Below are 21,730 nucleotides of genomic sequence, written 5' to 3'. Positions count from 1 at the left end.
GTGCTGGCTGAGGACATGTGCCAGTGTGTGTATGCATGTGTGCGAGTGTGTGTGCGTTTGTGCGTGCGTGCGTGCAGAACGGTTGAGCTAACATCCTGGCCCCCGTGACTGAAACATGCATCGCTGAACTCCTAACGCGGCTCTCAATAATGATGGTCTTCAGTCGGAGGGACCGCTGTGATGCATTCGGTGGTTGGGTTAGCTGGGTCATTATATTCAGTCAGTAATCCTGGTAGTAAATGGGGGACTAAGTCGTTTTTCAGCTAAAGCGTTTAGGAATACTAGACCCGAAATACTGAAACGTACTGAGGAATACGGTTCAACATGGCAAACTTTTGAAATACTTTTACTTAGCATGTCCTGCATAGAAATTAATGCAAAATTGAAAATGGGCATTTGTGGGCAAAAACAATTGCACAAAGCCAAACCCCCGGTTTGATGGAGAAGCCGTTATGTATACATACAGTATACACCAAATGAATGCCGTTAGAAGGAAGGAAGTGGCAGCATTTCGTCACATTGAGTCCCCAAAGTTAGGCAGAGGGTTCTGGGGTAGGAAGGGTCAATATGGCTGATTATGGGGAGAGAAAGAAACACAAACACAAAGAGACAGAGAGGGAGGACAGTCCCCCCGGCTGTCCGAGCCTCAGGACAACAGAGCAGTGTGATTTATGTGTGTTTACTTGAGGGGATTAAGGTGGCACCAATGGAGCTGCCGACCACAATGTGCAGCCAGGGAGGGGGGTCCGCACATCAAAGGGACACGTGTTTTCACACACACACACACACACACACACACACACACACACACACAGGCACACATACACACACAGGCACGCACACACACACACACACGGCACATGTGTATGAGAATGCATGTGCACTTTCTAACACAAAGTGAACCATCAATCCTGTCCTGTCCCCAAAGGCCTGAATGTGTCCAAACTCTTTGTGGGCAAAATTGAAAGGTTAAAACACTAATCAAGAAAGGTGGCTGTGTGTGTGTGTGTGTGTGTGTGTGTGTGTGTGTGTGTGTGTGTGTGTGTGTGTGTGTGTAGTATACATGTGTGTATTGAACTGAGGGAGTGCAATCCAAGGACTAACTGCAGACACTGAAGGATGGTGGGTCAACCTTTAAAAAAGAAAAACCAGCATCTACTGGAAAACATGTGGCGATGTGGACAGTGGAGCTGGGAATACTGGGAAGACCCAGAGTGGGACTCCTAACGCAATCAGATCCCCAAGTATGTGGAGGCATCCGGGCTGTAGTGCTCCGATATTTCTTATTCATTTCCATCTCTTAGACCACAATGCACCTGTGCACCATTGCCTCAAAACAACTGAAAAGGGGCAAAGACCGGCATTGCACTACAAAAAGGGTCTCCAAGCAACATGAGGGTTTTGCGTCCTTTGATCTCCAAACTGCAGCTTAATAAGCACCACTGGAAGGTTCCACTGCCCGTCCACGGAGAAGGAAGACAGATGGTTTATGACGATGGGCTCCTATTATTCTGGCTCTATGGAAACACCACTCCCACTGCTGATTGGAGTCTACTTTGCATGAGTGGATTATCCTGCTGATTGCTCTCTGGGGGTGCATGAGTGTGCGTGGCCCCGCACTTTTACCCCACTCCCCGCTTTCCCTTGCCTAACCTTCACTATGAGGCTGTGTGAACACACTCACAAAAGACTGTGTTTATATAGAGGTTTACTAGCCAGTAGGGTCGTTTAAACCCGAATGCCTTAACGTCCACACAGCCGTGAGAATTCATGGGTGGAAGTCTGTGTCGACCACGCAGGGGGAACAGGGAGTTTGAGAATTTTCTGCTTGTGACCACCATAAGCCCTTTGAATCAGCGGGAGGGTGTCAAACCAGTGCATCCTCAAACAGTGCACTGGTCTGAGACCAGAGGTTCACTGACCCTGTATTCCTCTGGCCTTCTCTTGACAGACAGTGTGAAAACACTGAGCATCTGAATCAATGGAGTACATTGAGGCATCTCTTCATAGAAACGCCTGGTCTTTGTTTGTCTTTCATTGGTCTTGGTTTGAGAGTGGAACTCAATGCGACCAGGCAGTTTACCATCTGTTGGATGATATCTTCATACCTAAGTGAAGTAATCCCATTTGAGGTTAATAAAAAAAAAGTTATTGGATTATTTCCCATTGCTATGATTAAATAGTTATGTTCCACGTGTGTTCTTACATCTTTACTGTTTTGTTTAATCTAGTCTGTGTTGTCTCTATCCAGGGTTTCAGATGCTAGGAATTCACCAAACAAATAAAAAATGTCAAAAGGAAAACGTTCCAGTCTTGAATGTTTTTAGTGTATGTATGAATGTACGAATGTATGAATGAAAGTGTATGAACATTGTTTAAATTCTCTTTTGCTTGTTTTGGCTATGAAGCATTAAGTTGAGTATTAGTTTCTCTTAACTCATTTAGGTAGACTCTCGATTCCTAATCTCCCCACATGTCTGCCGTAAAATGAGAAAGAACAAACGGCAGCCCCAGCTGGTAGCGTTACAGTGCCCGATTTCGTACAAATACTTCTCCCCGTCGCCTGCGGTTCACCTTAACAATAAGCCGATTCATGTTTCTTTTCATCTGAAAAAAACGCCAGCCTGTATGTGCTCAGTCATGGAACTACAAACACAAACAACCTGTGGACATCTCTGATTAAACATGATTGATGTCCCTGCGAGAGGCACAGAAAATTATGTTTTAACGGTTTAGGCTTTCCTGAAATTAGCCTCCATATGGGATGTGGCTCTTGGCAAGCGGTTCGAAGTTGAAGCTTAAAACGGTAAAGGTGATTCATTGACGCTGTGCGGTTCAGCGACTCTCTATATCTCTTGCTTTCTGCTTCGGAGTATGTAGTTATCTAAGGTTATCTGATGAGAGGGAAACCAGTGGTAAAAGAGCTGAAAACGTATACATGATTTATCTGAACGTCGTACCACGGTTCATCCCTTGCCTCTTGCTTCCTCCGTGGCTAAAAGGTAGCATTACTCATCTTTACTACCTCTCGGAATATGGGGAAAAAAATGGCGTCATTCGATTAATGCTTATTCCTTAATACTTGGTTAAACTCGCTCCCAACACTCACTCTGATGCAGCGCTTACTACGTTTCTACTCAAAGCGTTCCAAAAACAACATCTATTTAGTGTTTCCCTAAAAGCTGCTCATTAAAAGCTCAGTCGGGCCAAATGGTATTCATAATTCAAAATACACCCAATTCTGCACCTTAAACACCAACAGTGACCCTCCCAAAGCGGGCTAAATCTCTGGGAAAAACTATTTTTCCCCCTCTTTCTTCTTACATCTGTGACTGTAGACATGTTTCATGTTTCCATAGGTTATTTATTTAGGGCAATTTCATACATTTTAAACATGAAAACCGGGGCCAAGACATCAGAAACGGGGCCAAGAATACGTACGGTAATGTACGACCTTGTTTGAAACATACGTCTTGCCGCTTGCCTACAAATTGATGTTGGTGCGGGGGCAGAGCGTAAGATGGAGTGGAGATGGGGGAGATAAGGATCAACCTGAAAGCTTTTATTCACAGCTAGCTCCCCTTGAGGACCTACAGATGGCTGAAATGAACCAGTGACATGTAGTCTCGCTGGTTACCTCACAGTGTGGCCCTGTAAATCCCCCCCCCCCCCAGAACAGCATGTAAGGCCTGTTGTTAGTGGTCTGTGAACCTGGTCCACACTGTGTAACTGTGTCGCTGACTGAACTGCCCTGCTTTGTGTCAGAGAAACCCTCCACGGACGACGTGGTTCTGAGGTTAAGGCAGGCACAAAGAAAGTTAAGATCCACACAGCCTGCAGAGATTACCTCAAATGGTTTCCTCGACATTATCCTAAAAAAAGGATTTGATTCATTGGTTTGAAAGAGTCCAAATGGGGTGCACATGGATAAAAAGCAATGTATCATGGTTCAACGGTTACATTTTAATAGTTGTGGCCTACCATTAGTGTGGATTATTTGACTCACAATGAAAGACAAAAATGAAGCAAGTCACCTGAAAGACAATCATTCAAGGACTTGCAATGCACTCAACTCTTCTTAATGTATGGAACCAAAACAAAACTTCCCCACCTTATGCCCCTTTTCCACCGACAGTACCAGCTCAACTCGCCTCGACTCGCCTCGACTTGGTCCGCCATTTTTTGCGTTTCCATTGCCAAAAAAAGTGCCTGGTACCTGGTTCCAGGTACTTTTTTTAGTACCACCTCCGTTGAGGTTCCAAGCGAGCTGAGCTGGTCCTTTTGTGTGACGTAAACAGGCTGCTGGCCACTGTGTGTTTGGCGTGGTTGTGTGTGTTCGGCGTGGTTGTGTGTGTTCAGCGTGGTTGTGTGTGTTCGCCGTGGCTGGAGTCCACGGACCCACTCCCGAGGGGGACATGGATCAGTGTTTAGCTGTTTTGTTTTTGCGTCGTTCCTTTCCAAGGGCTCCAGTTTCGCCCCCATCAACGTTACCGTATGACAACCAACAATAGACACGCAGTCATTGCGTTTTTTATTTTATTTCCCGTCATAACCTTTCCCGGGAATCGGGAAATAGTCTTGATCAGATTTCCCGGGAAGCCCATCTCCCGGGATTAAAACCTAATGACGACCCGCCCACGTTGAAGAGGTTATTTTCTACGACCCGCCCATGTCGAAGAGGTACTTTTTTAGATGGAAACGCAACGTGCCTGGAACCAAACCAAGACGTGCCGCGCTAGGTTGTGGCGAGTTGAGCTGGTACTGTCGGTGGAAAAGCGGCATTAGCTTCCCCACCTTAACTTCCTCACCTTAGCTTCCTCACCTTAGCTTCCCCCCTTAGCTTCCCCACCTTAGCTTCCCCCCCTTAGCTTCCCCACCTTAGCTTAGCTTCCCCCCCTTAGCTTCCCCACCTGCCCGGCGCAGTGCCGCGGGCCACCCTGCGCACGGCGGCCTACTTAATCAGTGGCCTGCGTTATTACAGCACATGGTAAGCCTTAAATAGCGGTCATTTTCGTGTGCGCCGACCCTATTTACATTACTGCTTGTAACCAGGGCCGCCGCCGCAGCTGCTCTCATAACATTACGGCACGCTGGATAAACAAACGCAAACGCAGGCGGCACTCAAACCTATTCCACCGGCTGAACCGGCACGCTCGGGGCTGTTTGTGTACACATGATCCCCCGCTAGTCCCTCGCTCACTCTCTGCTTCTTCCCCTCGCTCTCTCACTCCCTCTTCCCCTCTCTCTCTCGCTCGCTCTGTGTCTTCTCCTCTCTCCCTCTCTTCTCCTCTCTCGCTCTCTCTCTCGTTCCCTCTCTTTCACGCTCTCTCTCTCGCTCTGTCTCCCCTACTCTCTCTCTCTCTCTCTCTCCCCCTGTCTCTCTCTCTTCCCGTCTCTCTCCCTCTCTCTCTCTTCCCCTGTCTCTCTCTCTCTCTCTCTCTCTTCCCCTTCTCCCTCCCTCTCCCTCTCGCTCTCTTTCTTTCCCTCTATATCCCTCTCTCTCTCTTCCCCGCTCTCTCTCTTCCCCTCTCTGTATCCCTCTCCCTCTCTCTCCCCCTCCCTGTCAGCGCTGTACGGAGCTTCTTGTGTGTAAAGAATGTGACGCTGAAGTGTCTGGCACGTTCCGGGGGCCGTCTGGTGATGTAGTTGTTGCTACCTGGCTGGAAGTGAGTTGTGTTGCTAAGCGCCACTCGCCAGAGCCTTTACTCCCCTCATATCCCCTTCCCACATCTTAGGAGGAGCTGACAAGAGGCTGGCGGCTCTCCCACTCACTGTCTCTCACACACACACACACACACACAGACTCACACGCATACATACACACACAAACAGACGCAGACTCACACACACACACTGACATACACACACACACACATGCACACACAAAGACATGCACATGAACACACAAACAGACAGACACACAAACACGACGACTCACACTCGCACACGCACACCTAAACACACACACACACACACAAATGCAATCCAGACATACAAATCTTATCCCAAATCAGACTTTTTCTATATTTACTTATGATTGCGTCAAGGTTTATTTTATTCGGAACTGCTAACCAGCCAAACACCCCGCCCGCGGCTAGGCAGTGTGTCATGTCTTTGACGCCAGCGCTGCGCTCGCTGTCCGCAGCATCATCGTTAGCGGCAACGGCTGACGGTGAGCTAGGAGGACGGGACTGGTGTTCGGATCACACAGCACATCCTGTTGGGCGCTTTATGTTGTTTTTTTCACAGTACATATCCAGTGTCTCACTGCGGTTCTGGTGGGTACTGTTTTAGTAGCCATTTTTGTCCCTTGGATGGACGGGTTCCACACTGTATTAACTGTGTCCATTATTTTTAGAGCTTTGTACTTTGTGTGGCGTACACAGCAGCACACATACACACACACACACACACACACACACACACACACACACACACACACAGAAAGCACCACACACACACACACACACACACACACACACACACACACACACACACACACACACACACACACACACACACACACACACACACACACACGAAAAACATGAAAAGAAAGAAATGCCAAATATCAGTATGGAATGTACCGAATTATACATTCAAGTAAAAAATAACACAAAAACTGATTGCTACGGCTACTCTGTACTCATAACTCGTTTAGTATGAGACAGTGATGCTGTGAATAAAAGTCTGCTGAATCGGAATGATTTTACTTTATAGAGGTCGTCGTAAGGTATTGAAAGTATTGAAAACATGTGTGAAGTGATCAAATGAAAATTAAGTTTTTGGCGTGTATATATTATTTTCAGTTTAATTGCCAAACATATACCAAACAGCGAGAAGAGTTGGGGGCAAGAAGAGTTGGGGGCGAGGAGAGAGAGAGAGAGAGAGAGAGAGAGAGAGAGAGAGAGAGAGAGAGAGAGAGAGAGAGAGAGAGAGAGAGCGGTGTGGTCCAACAAAGACGCCCAGCCTCCGTGTGTCAGTGCCTTGTCATATCTCATCCAGGGCGGACGTATAAACACCAGAGCGAAGCGATAGCTCGGCAAACCGTGATTCAACACAGCTGCGATACGCTGGTGTGGAAAATAAAGAGCCGGGGGAATGAATCACTGAAAAATAATAAGAACAAAAGAAAAGAAAAAACACCTCTTTGCCTCGTACATGCATGATGGCTTCAGTCTTTTCTTCTCAGGGGTGTCGAGGAATGCCAATATCCCAGAGTACCTTTAGTGGTTCTGTCAGGCGGAGTTAAACTCCGGAGTTCAACGGTGGGCTTCTGTCAAGAGGTCACTGGTTCGGCTCTTTCATTGCGATACTGATTGCAATCAGCATACTTGCAAGAGAATAGAAAGGAAGAGGAGGTGGAGGAGGGGGGGGGGAGGAGGAGGAGGAGGAGGAGGAGGAGAGAGGAAGGCAGAGGAGAACGAGAGATGGCAACTGAGATGGCCGGAGAAATACCACCACTTGCGCTTGACTTGCAAAGAAAGAAGACAAAGGCGAATGATCAAATAGGGACATCGATGGCTGAGTTTAGCAAGATAAAGATTAACGGGAAAGCAAAAAACACAAAAATAGACAAGAATACCTGGAAAAGGAGGAATGTTAAGCTATCAGATGCTAGACTGATCGAATAAGAACTTGTTGTCGAAATTGAGAGTTTATCTTGATAATGTGCCCATATAAAATCCAGCTCTCTGTGTTTATATTTGACTTTGGCACAAAACCCCCGTTTACGGACTAAATCAAATTTATCTGTATCCTGTTTAAGGTGCGTCGACATTCGTTGGTGCTCATTTCCTTATTTTTCTTGGTCTCCCTCAACTCACGAGAACATGGCTTCACCCGAGATCTCGAGAAGAAAGCAAAATATATTCATATGGCAGTACTTCTATTGTACATGGATTCCCAGGGACCATTCACTCTAGTGACGGCCAAAATGGCCATTACAAGGTGTGAGGCTGCTGCTTTATGTTTGAAGAAGCAAACGATTGATTACACAGACCAGCTGCTCAATCTTGTTGTGTCACACCCGAGCCGTTAACTCAAAGATGGACTCTGAGGCTGTGTTTACAAAAGGTGTACAAAATGCTGGAATTCCATGTCTCCTCTCCTCCCACGAGAGGCTCTGCCCGACCAAATGTTATGAAGAGTTCACACACTTTAGGAGGATCTAGGGACTTATTTTCAGAAGTTGGGATGGTGCCGATGAAATAAAAGGCCCAAGGGAGGGCCTGGTGAGTGTGAGGTTGTTTTATTTTTGAAGATAAACCCGCGTGCGTAAATTATGGGAGACGGAAAGCACTGCGGAGCTGTTCATATATCACACGGCCAGGCCCCTCGCTCTAGTAAGATATTATTTATAATGTGGAGCTCGCTCTCTTTGTCCATCACTGTTTCTATCACTGCCGCTTGCTATCTGTCTGTCTCTCGACCTTGTCACCCCTGAAAAGTTAAGTGTTAGAAACGTTAGACCAACACCAAAAAGTTAGAAACCGCCGAGAGTGGACTTTGGCCAGAGCAGTGTTGTTGGATTTGAATGTCCAAATATTGCCATCAGCTGTCTGCCATTGTTAGCATTCTGAGTGCTAAACGTAAGGTGCCAGGACGGCTCCACAGCAGTTTACTGTTGTACCGCTAAGAACATTTCAAGCGACTGTTTAACCGTGGAATTGCATGTTGAATTGTTAACTGTTGAAAATGTACGATGTAAACGCAATTATATACAGCCCACATCATTGCGAAATGGAAAGTCCTCGAATTCTATCTCTCTAACTTGGTCACATAAGTTAAAAACGTATAAACATACTTTACATATCAGTATATCATTATGTTACGTTATCTCATAACGTCAAGGTAAAATGCTTCACCACGTCTTGTCAATTGTAGTTTACACATATTTACAGGCTCATGCCAAAGCCCCACATTGTTGTGAGCGGACCGAAACTTTATAGCACTTATCCAGCTATTACCACCCCTCAAAGTACATTACAATGAACACCTCTCATTCACACACTAACACCAGCGGGTGAACCCAGCGACGTAAAGCACTAATTAGCTTGCAACAACTTGTGGGCTCTTTTTGCCAGGGCGAGGCGGGGGGTATAAACGGCCTTTCCTTTGATAGCCAAACGGCTGCTCTAACTCCAGATTCGCTGCCAGGTCTGTGTTTTCACTCTCCCTGTCTTCCTTTCCTACCCTGTTTCTCTAGTAAGCCTAGCAGTTAGCGGACAGAGTTCCTGGCTTGCATTCCACAACGATTTGCTTCCGCGAAAACAACGCAGATACAAAATAAAAGGAGGCCAAATGCACATCTGGGTGCACTGAAGGATCATATATTGCACTTCTTAAATAACAGAATTATTCTGATATTTTTGGTCCTGTTTGCAATTTTTGTGTTCTTTCAAGAACAATTCTTTCCTAAAACATTAGAGTAAAAAGTGTGCAGAATTGCTAACAAAATAAAAACATTTCTACCGGCCCAATATGCAATCTTAAAATGCAGATTGCTGATGTCAAAATATCAATATATCAGCCATCCACAATTCAATATTTTGAATTGCTGTCTGTTTTTTGTAGGAAATGTAATTTCAGCATGCCTTTTAACGATTACTATACTATGCCAATCCAAAATATGATCTGGGTCTGAAAGGGTCTTACCATTCAAAACCAACTGAAACCCACCACACTATCAGTGAAAAAACCTCAACAAAACAGTGTTTTTTTAAAGCAATTTCCGAATACAATTGGCGCTCCAAACCGATATTGAAACAGCGACTAATCCATTATGTTATCCCATATCCATAGTATTTTCACAGGCTTGCGATCCGACTGTAACAATATTACACGTATCGGATAACGTAATGGATGCTGGATTACGGATAACAAGACCAGCATAAAATATGGATTCAGTCAAGCGCTCCGGTTCTCATTCCTACATCAGACTCCAGAGCTCCTGCCAGCAGAACTCTTGGCAGCCGTTACCCAGTAACATGGCTCCTTTCTATTAGGAAGGACTACAGGTAAACTATTGTAGGAATAACTACTTGGGCAAGAGTCTGTGCTGTAAAACAAAACAACTTGATTGGACGATAAAAGCATTTGGAGGTCTCAATCTCAGATCCTAGACGATGTCAGACCGAGAGAGGTCAAATTAGGGCAGATTTAACTGGTGTAAAACACTTAAGTTCAGGACAGAATGGACATGCAATGGCTGTGCACCACCTCATAACTGGCTCTGTAAAACGGTGACTGTATGGGTGAAGCACACAGACTGATGCAGTTTCTTCCACAAGAAAAATACAAAAGTGTGCTTTGACATAAGAAAATAAATATGAAACCGGCCTGCAAGTTTCGTATACATTATTTTACATCAAAAAGCGTACTTTGGCTGCGATGTCGGAAATAAATAGTAACACCTCCTGTATTTGTAAGGATGACACACTTTCAGACTGTTTGTGCTGCTATGTCACTCAGTCGCTCCATTCTCCCCTTTCTCCACTACCGTGGGGAGAATCCTTGTAAAAGTCAACTTTGATTCGGATTCATTATTTCCACCCAGAATTTGCAGTTGTTCTGCGAGATCTTAAGAGCAGATGCCACGATGTTTGTGCTTTGATCGGTACCCATCTTGGGAAGAAGGAATATATATATATATATATATACACATATATACATATATGTATATATATATATATATGTAGAGAGAGAGGGAGAGAGAGAGAGAAAGTCTTGTTTTTCTCTGTCTGTCCTTCTATTCCTCCTCCCAGGGCCTTTGGGCACTCTCCTTTCTGCTCTCAGCCTTCTGAAAATGAGAAGGAACGGCTCCATCAAAACAATTCCCCGCTCAGGGATCAACAATAGACACTGCTGCTTTCGCTGGATATGTAATTTTCCTTTTCCCTTTCATATCGGTTAGCGGCGGTATTTGGTCCGAAATCAAAGTTTAGCCCCTGGCTTTCGGGGGGGGGGGCGTGTAAGTACCCTTTTCCAGGTGCCTGAGGTTTCCAGGTGCATGAGGAAATACTGCCGGGGTATAAACGGGGTCAGGGGTCAGGAGTTCAAACAAGTTCAGCGCTTTCAATAAATCAAAAGCGGCGGCTGTTTGACAAGCGCTCACGACAACAAAGACCAGATACTGGTCCAGGGTCCGGATTTTGGTTGCCGGTTGTTTCTTAAAACTCCCGAGTGGTATAGATGTTCAGCGTGCTTTTCAATCCACGGCTTCCACATACAGGACAAACAGCCAGTACCAGCCCACCGTGCAGCTAGCTAGCCTCATTCAGACCCTCCGAGAGTGTTCAACATCCCATAAATCCAGAGGCACGCAGGGTCCTTGTGGACAGAGGGGCGGATATGGCCCACGATAAACACAGTCGCAACCTATCAATTTACCACTTAGCAACTTCTCTGGCATATTTCTCCTAAAGGTTTAGGAGAAAGGATTAACATACTTTCTACTTTCTGTGTGTGTGTGTTTTTTTAGTAGGCCAAGGGTTGAGAGTATTTGTAGAAACAGACGGATGGATAGATCCGTCTACCCAGCGCGGGAGGCAGAGTAGTTAAGTGAAGCACACTCTTTTTCGCAACACAGACAAAACAGAAGTTTAAGTCAATCACGCACCCCCTACAAATCCCACGAAAGACGGCCTCCGTTTCATCATCATAGCTATCTGCTATCTGCCAATTATGGCAATACACTTAAAACTTAAGTGAAAACATCAAATAATCAAAGCATCAAACCTCATAAATATGGTTATTTCTCAATAATTTAGTAATCCAAACACTGAGAACGGTTGTTCTCAATGTTCTTAGACTGAGTCTGGGAAGATATTGCGAGGGGCGAACACAACGCGGAAAACCTTCAAAAATCTAAATCATTTCAAGATGATGAAATATTTTAAAACATAAACACATGACTCAGATCAACACCACATCCTTGTGTCCTCGTGCGTGTGTGTGTGTGTGTGTGTGTGTGTGTGTGTGTGTGTGTGTGTGGTGGGTCTGGCTTCATTTCTTAAAGGTGCAGTGTGACACACGTGTACACTTGTGTCGGTGACGCGACCAAAACGCCGTAAAGCAGCTGTTTACGAGGGCAAGGTGACGCCAATAAGTGCCATGTTTTCTGGCCCTTCACACTGTCTGGGAGAGAACAGAGTGATGGAATGACATGGTGAAAACAGTCGGGACTGCCCGTGTGTGTGTGTCTGTGTGCGTGTGTGGCTTCCTGCCAGGGAAATCATGGTCTGAGGGGGCCAATTACCCCATCTGTCATAATTCTGTGGTTGTAAAAATGTCCTCAAATGGACAGTTGAAAAGCGTGAGTGTCTGTGTTTTTTTGTGTGTGTGTGTGTGTGTGTGTGTGTGTGTGTGTGATACTTTGTGCGTGTGAGAGCGTGCGAGTGTGTGTATGTGACACAAAGGAGCATGCAATGATGAATGCGATGTTTATTGAAAAGTAATGGGCGTTACCAGTGGTATTTCCTGCCTGCAACGTTTTTAATTTTTGGTTTCCTAAAATATGATTTATCCTCGAGCGGTTAACACAGGAGCAGGTTTTGAAGCGGATCCAAACAGACCCGCTTGCCGATATCTGTTTGAGCTAACAAAAGACTAGTTTCTCTGTGTTAAAGCATTCCCCCGGATCCAGTGACAAGTAACGGTGCGTCCGTGTCTGTCAAACCCTCGGAGGCAGAGGGTTTGACAGACACACCCTCTGAGGAAACCCTCTGAGGCAGAGGGATTGACAGACACACTCAGGATTCAAACAGTGCACCGTGCACCATGCACTGTGACACCGTGACACTACCCAGCCAGCTATCGATCACTTTAAAACAGGCTCTCCAGCCACGGGACACCCCCCCCCCCCGCTTCTGCTTCTAGCAGCACCCTAACAGATGCTCAAAGAAACCCAGAGAACATCACAAAGAGAGGACGGGGAAGCGAATGGTGTGTGAAACAAGTCCCGATTTGTTTGGAGTGGCAGTGAACGCCTCGGCCACCACCACACTGGCACTTTGCACATCGCCACAAATATTTAAATGTGTGTTTTGTTGGGTAGCGGAGTGTGTGTGGGTGTGTGGTGAGGAGAGGGAGAGGGTGGGGAGGGGTTGGAGGTAGGGGGGAACGAATCAACTGTACATTAAATTTCGATCCGGGGGTTGGGTGGTGGTGGTGGTGGTGGGGAGGGTCGAGGGGAAAGGGGGGAAGAGAGGGTGAGGGAGAAATTTGTATAAGCTGGCAGAAAGGGGAGTCCTACGGGCTTGTGGAGATATGTAAACATGTCGCTTTATTAAAGTGGAGAGTGCTGGGGTATGGCAAGAAATTACAGAGAAAACGGGAACATGGGGCCAGGATTGTGTACATGGATTGGGTTACTGTACCCCGTGGACCCGGGGAGTGCTAACCACTACCAGATGCCCCCCCCGTCCATTTGTTCGTTCGTTCGTCCGTCCGGACACACGGTGCGTTCTCAACATCATCATGTAGCGTGAGCGATGGCCACCGCACTCCACATAAACACGGAATGGGGAAATAAGACAAATTTGGTGGAGGTGTTTACTTACGGCCCAGGGACGCCGTGAGGCAGTGTTTTACTGAGGTAGACCGGGGCACAGTTTCTTTACAGGATACCTTTTATTTATTCAGTGTTTTGTGATATCAATTAAAAATGTCGTGATGGATTCTATACACAAAAGAGGGTGGGGGGGGAGGGGTTGGTAATCGTAGTAATAATTACTAATCCATCCCGGGAGCATCTGGTAATAACTTAACCACTAACTCACCAGTCCCCGCTCCGTTGTGACGACTCCCATCGTGACCGAATCTCAATTTAACCTGCTCTTCCCAGAAGAGCCACCTCAAGAATCTAAAGAAACCGCCACTCTTCTCCCAACTATCCCTGCTCCTGCAGCAATGAAAGATGCCGATAGGCTGCAACGCTCCGGATACGCCCCCAGACGTTTTAAAAACGTCCCGCAGGAGAATAAAACGTCACAAGCGCCCATCCACGCTATATAAAGCCCACCAACCATCTTTGGTTCAGCTGCCCGACCTCCCAAACCCCAGCCGCCAGTGATCTCTGAGTGGACCGTAACATGGCTTCACCAATTGCTGTGATAGAGGTGTTCCCTTGTTCCTTGAGTTGAATCCCACTGTGTTCCCTCTACATCCGCTACCAACGCCTTCCTGCGCCCCACCTGTCGGTCTGATGACGTCACTGCATCCTACACCAATCCCAGCCAGAGTTCCTCCTAAGGGTTTATTCCCCGATAACAAGGGGGGTTTAATAACTGCTATGAAGGGCCCCCGCATCAACACGCCACATGGATGAGCTCAGCGTGTCTCACCTCGGATCCCTTTCATTACAAAAACTGACACAATCGCCACGTGCCACTTGGTCCTACACTCAACATTGCAGATCGGCGTTTGCGGTTGTATCCCGTTGATCCCCATCACGGTTTGCATTTCTTTAGGATCAGAGCAGCCTCCACAGCTTCGCACCGAGGACTCCCAGATCCCAGTTCAGCTTCTTCCCACCATCTTGGCGTCAACTTCAAACAGAGCGTCTGGGGATCCATACGTTGAGGCCCAGACCAAGAGATGTCGACTCAGAGAGACAAACTTGACAGTCCTCTCGATCTCCCAGCGACCTGCTAAAAACATTCTCCTTATCAAGAAACAAACTGGGCTGTAGTCCTGGATTTAATAATATGAATTCAGGATTAAAACGTAAGTGAATGACTCAAAATTAAAAATTCTGAAAACAAGAAAACGTTGTCGTAATGTACATGTCGTAAGGTGTGGCTAAGGAGCTCGGAACAGAATGCTGTTTCAACCAAAAGACACACAGTAGGTGTTGTGTCTAGAAGTATCTACATCAATGCCTCAAGCCTCGCTGATGTCCTGCAGTCTGCCCAATGGAAATGAACGTAATAACATCAGAAAAATACCCTGCAGACGAGGAGTGTGTTTTTGCATGTCTGTGTACGTATGTGTTCTTTTCTGTGTGTGCGTGTGCCTGCCTGTTTGCTTATGTGGGCAGCTGTGCTCCTCTGAGCTGAATGTGGTGAACTGTGCACCAGAAACCCAGATTATTTGACTTTGGGTGCTCCGGCTGCCCACCACTCAAACCCAGCCACAGAAAACAAATTTCTCTAATGCCCAGCACCACACTGCATGTTTAGTAAGGCCATACTGGAGCTCAGCAAAGACCCAGTAAGTACAGTTCTGGTCCAACATCATGATACCAAATGTGTCACTTTTTGAAAGATGGTACATTGAACCATTATTTAAGAATCAAAACTGTGTGTGTGTGTGTGTGTGTGTGTGTGTGTGTGTGTGTGTGTGTGTGTGTGTGTGTGTGTGTGTGTGTGTGTGTGTGTGTGTGCGCGCGTGCAGGCTTGTGTGTATATATATACCAATAGTCACCCAGCTCTAACGTATGCCTGTTTTCTTCCTTCTGAATAGACTACAATAAATGTGTGTGTCTTTCTTGGTAGGATATTGTCTGATTCATATACTGTATATTATATGAGGATTTCAATGCAGATAGCACAGCGCTTTATGTTCAAGTGATAAATCTGTGGGATTTATATATTAACATATTTAACTTAAACTACACCTGACAGTTAAAAGAGATATAAATGTTAAGGGCCATGTCTTCATGGCCTCTCAGTACATACAAATAAACATATGGAAACAACACAATATGTACATTTTAGTAGCTAAGGAAACTATGCAACATGTTATGTATGTTGTGGTGAACAGCGAAAACATGTTTGGAATCCAGAAATGAAAAAGCCTCAACAATTCCTAAGTGCCTTGGAGACACTGAGTGACCAAGTCCCCCTGGCTAAAAGGATCATCGTGTGGGAAGGCAAATATTCTAAATATGTCATTCATTTCTGAACTCAAACCCCATTCCCCTGAATGATTTCTCTTAAAGTATTTTCTATTATGATATATTTGTATATATGACACACTTCATCACTTTCATTACCATACTCACTTTCCAAGTATACAATGTGAAAACTAAGCAGAAATATCCAAAGCTCAAGTCACAACATTTGCTTTCTTTTTCATTTTGTATTCTATCCTCTCTACCTACTACCAAGCTGGAAGACTTGGATATCTTCCAACCTTGCATATCTTCCAGACTTGCGTGTTACCAGACTTGCCTGTGTATGGACCTTGCATGAGACATACACTCTTGCATGAGAGAGCCTCTGAGGCTGTGCTCCTGTGACGACCACAACGGGACAGGAGATGTGGATGTGATAAGGCTGCTCTCACAACCACTGCTCACACACAGCCTGGATACCTGCACATAATACTCAAACAGTGAACTGAGCTGTGTGATTGTGTGTGTGTGTGTGTGTGTGTGTGTGTGTGTATGTGTGTTCCTTTGTCTAAGTTTGTGTGGGTGTGCATGCACGTGTGTGTGTATGTGTGTGTGTGTGTGTGTGTGTGTGTGTGTGTGTGTGTGTGTGTGTCTCACCTGTGACCCCTCTGGGGGTAATTAGAGACACATTTTACCCCTTCATGGGCTTGAGGGATAGTGTGTTTGCTTATGGCTGTGTGTGTGTGCTTATGTGTGTGTGTGTGTGTGTGTGTGTGTGTGTGTGTGTGTGTGTGTGTGTGTGTGTGCCTGCCATCCAATGCCTTCCGATAAACGATGACCTGCCTTGCCCCTAGTATTTCCACGACTGCTGCTTCTGTGCTGATTGGTCAGATCACTTTCACTGTGCAAAACACATACACGCACAAGCACGCACAAGCACGCACAAGGCACAACGCACACAAACACACTCACACACAAACACTCACACACACACACACACACACACACACACACACACAAAGGTGAACGAAACCCTTGTAAAGGCAGATCCATGGGGACATGCATTGAAATGTACTCCTTCTTATGGTGTGTGTGTGTGTGTGTGTGTGTGTGTGTTCTCCATCAGCTGTTTCCTGTGGGCCAGGAGGCCAGCAGACTGTGAAGCTCTATTAGCAGTCCGGGTTAACAGACCTTACAGAAGCCCTGAAGGACAAACTGAACCAGGTGCTTCTCTTCCTGACAATGTCCTCACAAAACACGGCTTGGCTTGTAATGGAAAATGAGAAAACATGCTCAGTGTAAAGTCACATCTTGTACATTGACTTTAAAGTCTACTTCATTCATTTGATAAAGAATGTTTTAGGCCTTGGAAAATTTAAAATCTTTGAAATTTGCTATTTTTTAAATTTTCATTTTCATTTTATTAGTTTGTACATCAATCGTACAAAAAAAAAGTGAGTTGAATTGAAAACACAGTACAGCTGTAATCGTGTGGATACAGACAACGTTGGTCTGATTAAGGGGCCTGACGGATTGTAGACACCAACAACACCCTGACTCAATCCTGACAAGACGAAGACCATCTGCCTCAGATACACATCACTAGACAGAGCGACATTTAGTCGCTCACACACACACACACACACACACACACACACACACACACACACACACACACACACACACACACACACACACACACACACACACACACACACAGTCACTCACCAGCTACGCGGATGTCACTCACTCGTAGAAGAGAGAGAATAAACCGCTTCGACTTTTAAACCTGCAAGGAATTCGAGCTACAGCCGAAGAAAGGGGGATGGGGTCTGTTTGTAGACGGAACCAACTCAACGTTTACGTGGATGAAACTACAGACCTCGCTTGGTCTCTTGGATAAAGTGTAGGGGCTGTGTATCAACGTATAGACACCCTACACTGAGAAGAACGTAATAAAGACAAAAAACTGCAGTATTGACCTCCTTACATTCGTATCATTGGACGAAAATTGACATTTTCACACGGCCTGTAGTGTTGTGGCCTTGTGTACAAAGTACACAAGGTACACAAAGTACCCTAAGTCAACTCAATCGGATGTTTTCTCTGTCACTTCCAGGTGACTGAAGTCTTGAGCGCACCCGCTCAACTCCTGTGTCGGACCGTTTGCTGTGATGCCATTTGTCTATGTATTTTCTTCCGCCTAGCACATAAACAAACAGGAATAGTCTTCTGAGGACCCGGCCTGAGACGAGAGGGGACCTGCTTCCATGCGCCTTAGGCTTACGCATTCCTCACCTGACGTAGCTCCTGACGTAGCACACTCATATCTTATCTATACGTTTTGTAGCCATCTTGACTTGGTCCAATGGTTATTCTATAGTATTAAAATTATTTTAATAATCAATTTTGCAACATTTGCAATAATAACAGTAACGCTGAGATGCTTCAGTACTGTCAACATTTTTATCTGTATTATTACTAATCTTATTATTATATCCATCTTCATCATCTATGGGAAGGGATGTATATATTTTATGTTGGGTGAGTCACAGAGGAGGTGGTGAATATTCACACACGGCTGATCAAACGGGTGACCCCGGGGCCCCTCCTGAGTGAGTGCATTGTTGTGCGAGGGGCCCGGGAGACATGAGGAGCCCCTGGAAGGAGGGGGACTCCTAACTCCGTCTGTCTACACCCATGTCTCTCTTTGTTCTCTGCTCTGCCGTCTGTCTTAATTGAGACTATCTACGTCTTCCCAGGTTCTCTGACACTCTACACATATTTTCTCAGACGTCTGTCTGTGTCTCTCTGTCTGTCCATTCCATCTTCCTCATACAAGGTGGGGTTATTGTTTTAATTTCTTCTCTTTTACGCATTTATTGAGACATTTACACCCTATTACACCCTAGCAACTCATTTGCACAAACAAACATTACTTCTTTCTCATGTTTGCTCAGCATCGAACTTTTCGCAACATTTGAAATTTCACAATTCAAAATTATAAAAAGTTGCTTATGTAATTCCTTCTAAAAACACCCCATTCTACACATTTTCACTTTTCACATAGATTTCCTCTATTGTGTCACATTTCCGTCATTCCTTCTTCCTTTGACAAATGGGGGAACTTCAAAATAAAAGTCCCCCACGTGGTCCCCCAGTGAACCCACCTGCTCCGAAGGCGAAGAAGAAGCTCTTGTCGGGGTGCTCCTCCATCATGGCCCGCACCCTGCGGCCCATCCGCTCGTTCCTCTTGTAGATGAGCTCCTGCCGGAAGTAGCTGTCGATCTCCTGGGCCGTCACCTGCTCGCTGGGCGGCAGCGTCACGTTGTTGAAGTTGGGCACCTTGGGGTCGGGGGAGGAAGGTTAGGATGATGTTTTTACTTTGAGTTCCAGCAGCCCAACTGCCTGCCGGGATGCCCTGCGCTTTTATATTGAAAGTGCAATCAATAAAGAATGAGGAAGAGGATGAAAATCCAAAGAGGCTTGGGAGTTGAGGGCTGAGAGGGAAGAGGAGGAGGAGGCTGGTGTGAGGGGGGGCACCTCCATTAAGTGGTGAAAGGGTGAGAGTAGGTTAAGGGTGAGGGTAGGTTACGATGATCACAGGAACATGGGGGAAGAGACGAGAAACAGGAAGGAAGGAGAACAACATCTATCTTCCACTGCCACATCCATATCTTCCCATCTTCCATTCCTCTGGGAGACGGAGGAATGAAGCATTAGAGAGTAGAAATACCGGGTGAAGCTGTAGACAAGGACACAACCACACAGGCTGTTCTGACGGTAGTGAGGGGCTTTGCGAGGGGGCCAAAGGTCAGGGCAAAAAGGTCAAGGGTTGTGTCACTCGGACACTGGACATGTCGCGGGGTCAACGCAACTCTTGGCTTATTAACTAGTGAGAAAGGTAGCTTAAGGTATACCACTGGGAACACAATAGAGTAGAATAGAGTACAATAGAATGGAACAGATTGGACTGAAACAGAGAGGAGCTGAACACTGGGTTGGCGTTGGGAGGGGGGCCACAGTGTACTGGTCAGTCTTGTGGTTTTAGACTACTGGTTCGGGTGGTCTCCGGTGTTTGACTCCCAGCGTTCTTGATTCAACCCCCAAATGTCCGCAGTCTATCTGTAAGCCTCCCTGAGCAATAGACCTACAGGAAGGAAGGCATGATGATGGATGCATCGAAAACAAAATCATACAAAACAAAACCAAACCAAATAATAAATGTGCCTGCAGACTGGTGCACTGCTCACGATAAACGTGTGCCGACTAGTGAATTGTTAGGGTTAGGGTTAGGGGAGCGTGAGGGGGAGGGGGGGAGGCTCCAACCTGGGAGGTGTCGTGGTTGAAGATGATGGAGTTGAGGTCTCCACAGTTGTAGTGCTTGATGAGGTCATCAGTGGTGTAGGGCACCTGTAGGCTTCCGGCACGCAGAGACTCCTGCTGCAGCAGGGTCTGGTTCAGCGCAAAGATCACCTGCACAGGAAAGAGCAGCGATATTAGGTTAGCTGTATTTTCACATACATCTTCAGGAGAACATTTCATGAGCTGAGCTTTTTTTCCTGATTTGTGATTTTCGAACATAGTGTAGAAGTCTCTGTTGAGTTGATTGATGTTGTTGTGGATGTGCAGTTAGGAACACAATTTGATGCGTGACCTTTAGCGTAACTGCTCCCACTACTACTACTATGTCATTGTTTTTATTAATAATAATTGGGAACCTTGTATTTCTGATCCCTAGAGCTAATCTGCACATTGTCCAGTTGTCTCTTCGAAAGGTACTTTTCTCAGCATTACAAGATTTGTTCGAGCTACTTGATGCAAGGCATTTGGATGAAAGCATCCGTGCTGAAAGAACAAAATATAAATGTACTTCCATCCACTGCAGCGGACGATTTTCATTCTTTACAATTTTCAATGCTTTCTTTTCAATTCCTACACTTTTTCCCTTTGATGAATACAAAAGCGGGATCTTAATGGTTTGCAGCTGTGGGGAGTCGAGGATGCATGAAATAAATAGCGGGGCAAAAAAACACACACCGAAACGCGATCCACTGCCCAGAGAACAATTTAACAACCTGCCAATTGTAGAAATGAGTGTCAGCTGTTGGAATGACAGCCTGTGCTACGGCGAGTCGGAAGGCCCAAACCTGCCCACCCTGCTAACAGATCAGATTTTAACACGTCCAATTACTGCCTCAAAACTCTTTTCCAAGCCATGGTTTGGGTGAGATTGTGCTTGCACCACGATGAGAAACACATATGAGATTAGGACTCGTTTTGGAAGAAGGTTTCTGTTGATTTCTTGTGATAGCCTACTTGATCTCTCTTTAAAATTGACTAGATTACATTCAATTACATGGAATGATAGCACATTTTGGGAAAACTTTCCCTTGGCAAGAAGGAAAGTGTGTTATGCAGCGAAGCAATCAAGTTGATTTGTTCAGAGTGCTGAGTCCCTGATATAGCAAAAAAAAAATTTAACACTTCAAACACCTCCCCCTCCACACATGCACTCCCGTTGCCTGCAATTGCTCAACAAAACCATGTGAAAGATTGCGTCTGTTTTCCCTCTATAATCATATTACTGAAATATCAGTGATTCTATAAAAAAAACATTGTTAAGTATTTGTATGTATTCTAGGATCTAAAAATGAGCCATGTCATTTTTTTTACTAGTCCTAAAAAAATCCCTCCTAGAACTGTCATTTTGTTAATATTAACACTATTGTCATAGTGTTTGCATGTGAGCTGAAACAGGTGGTTCGTCTACAGTTTGAACAAACAGCCCACACACCGCAGCTACTTGATCGGTGCCCTGTGCCAATCTCAGCACCGGACAGCGGTTGCACGGCGGTTCCCTTTGACAGCCTGTTTGAAGGCACCCCATCA

General features: G+C 45.7%; 1 protein-coding gene across 1 annotated transcript in view; it reads right to left on the bottom strand.

Moving 5' to 3' along the window:
* Window positions 1-21,730, bottom strand: part of trabd2a (TraB domain containing 2A) — a gene marked incomplete at both ends in the record, with an annotated part of 50,455 nt that overhangs the window by 9,079 nt on the left and 19,646 nt on the right. The window contains 2 exons of the mRNA XM_084486364.1: window positions 19,009-19,183; window positions 20,168-20,314. Of these exons, the coding sequence (XP_084342490.1) occupies window positions 19,009-19,183; window positions 20,168-20,314 (322 nt within the window). The remainder of the gene's footprint in view (window positions 1-19,008; window positions 19,184-20,167; window positions 20,315-21,730) is intronic.

This window comes from Micromesistius poutassou (assembly GCF_964030765.1).
Source record: "Micromesistius poutassou genome assembly, chromosome: 22".
In the NCBI taxonomy this organism is placed as follows: Eukaryota; Metazoa; Chordata; class Actinopteri; order Gadiformes; family Gadidae; genus Micromesistius; species Micromesistius poutassou.
This window is presented reverse-complemented; position numbering and strand designations above follow the sequence as displayed.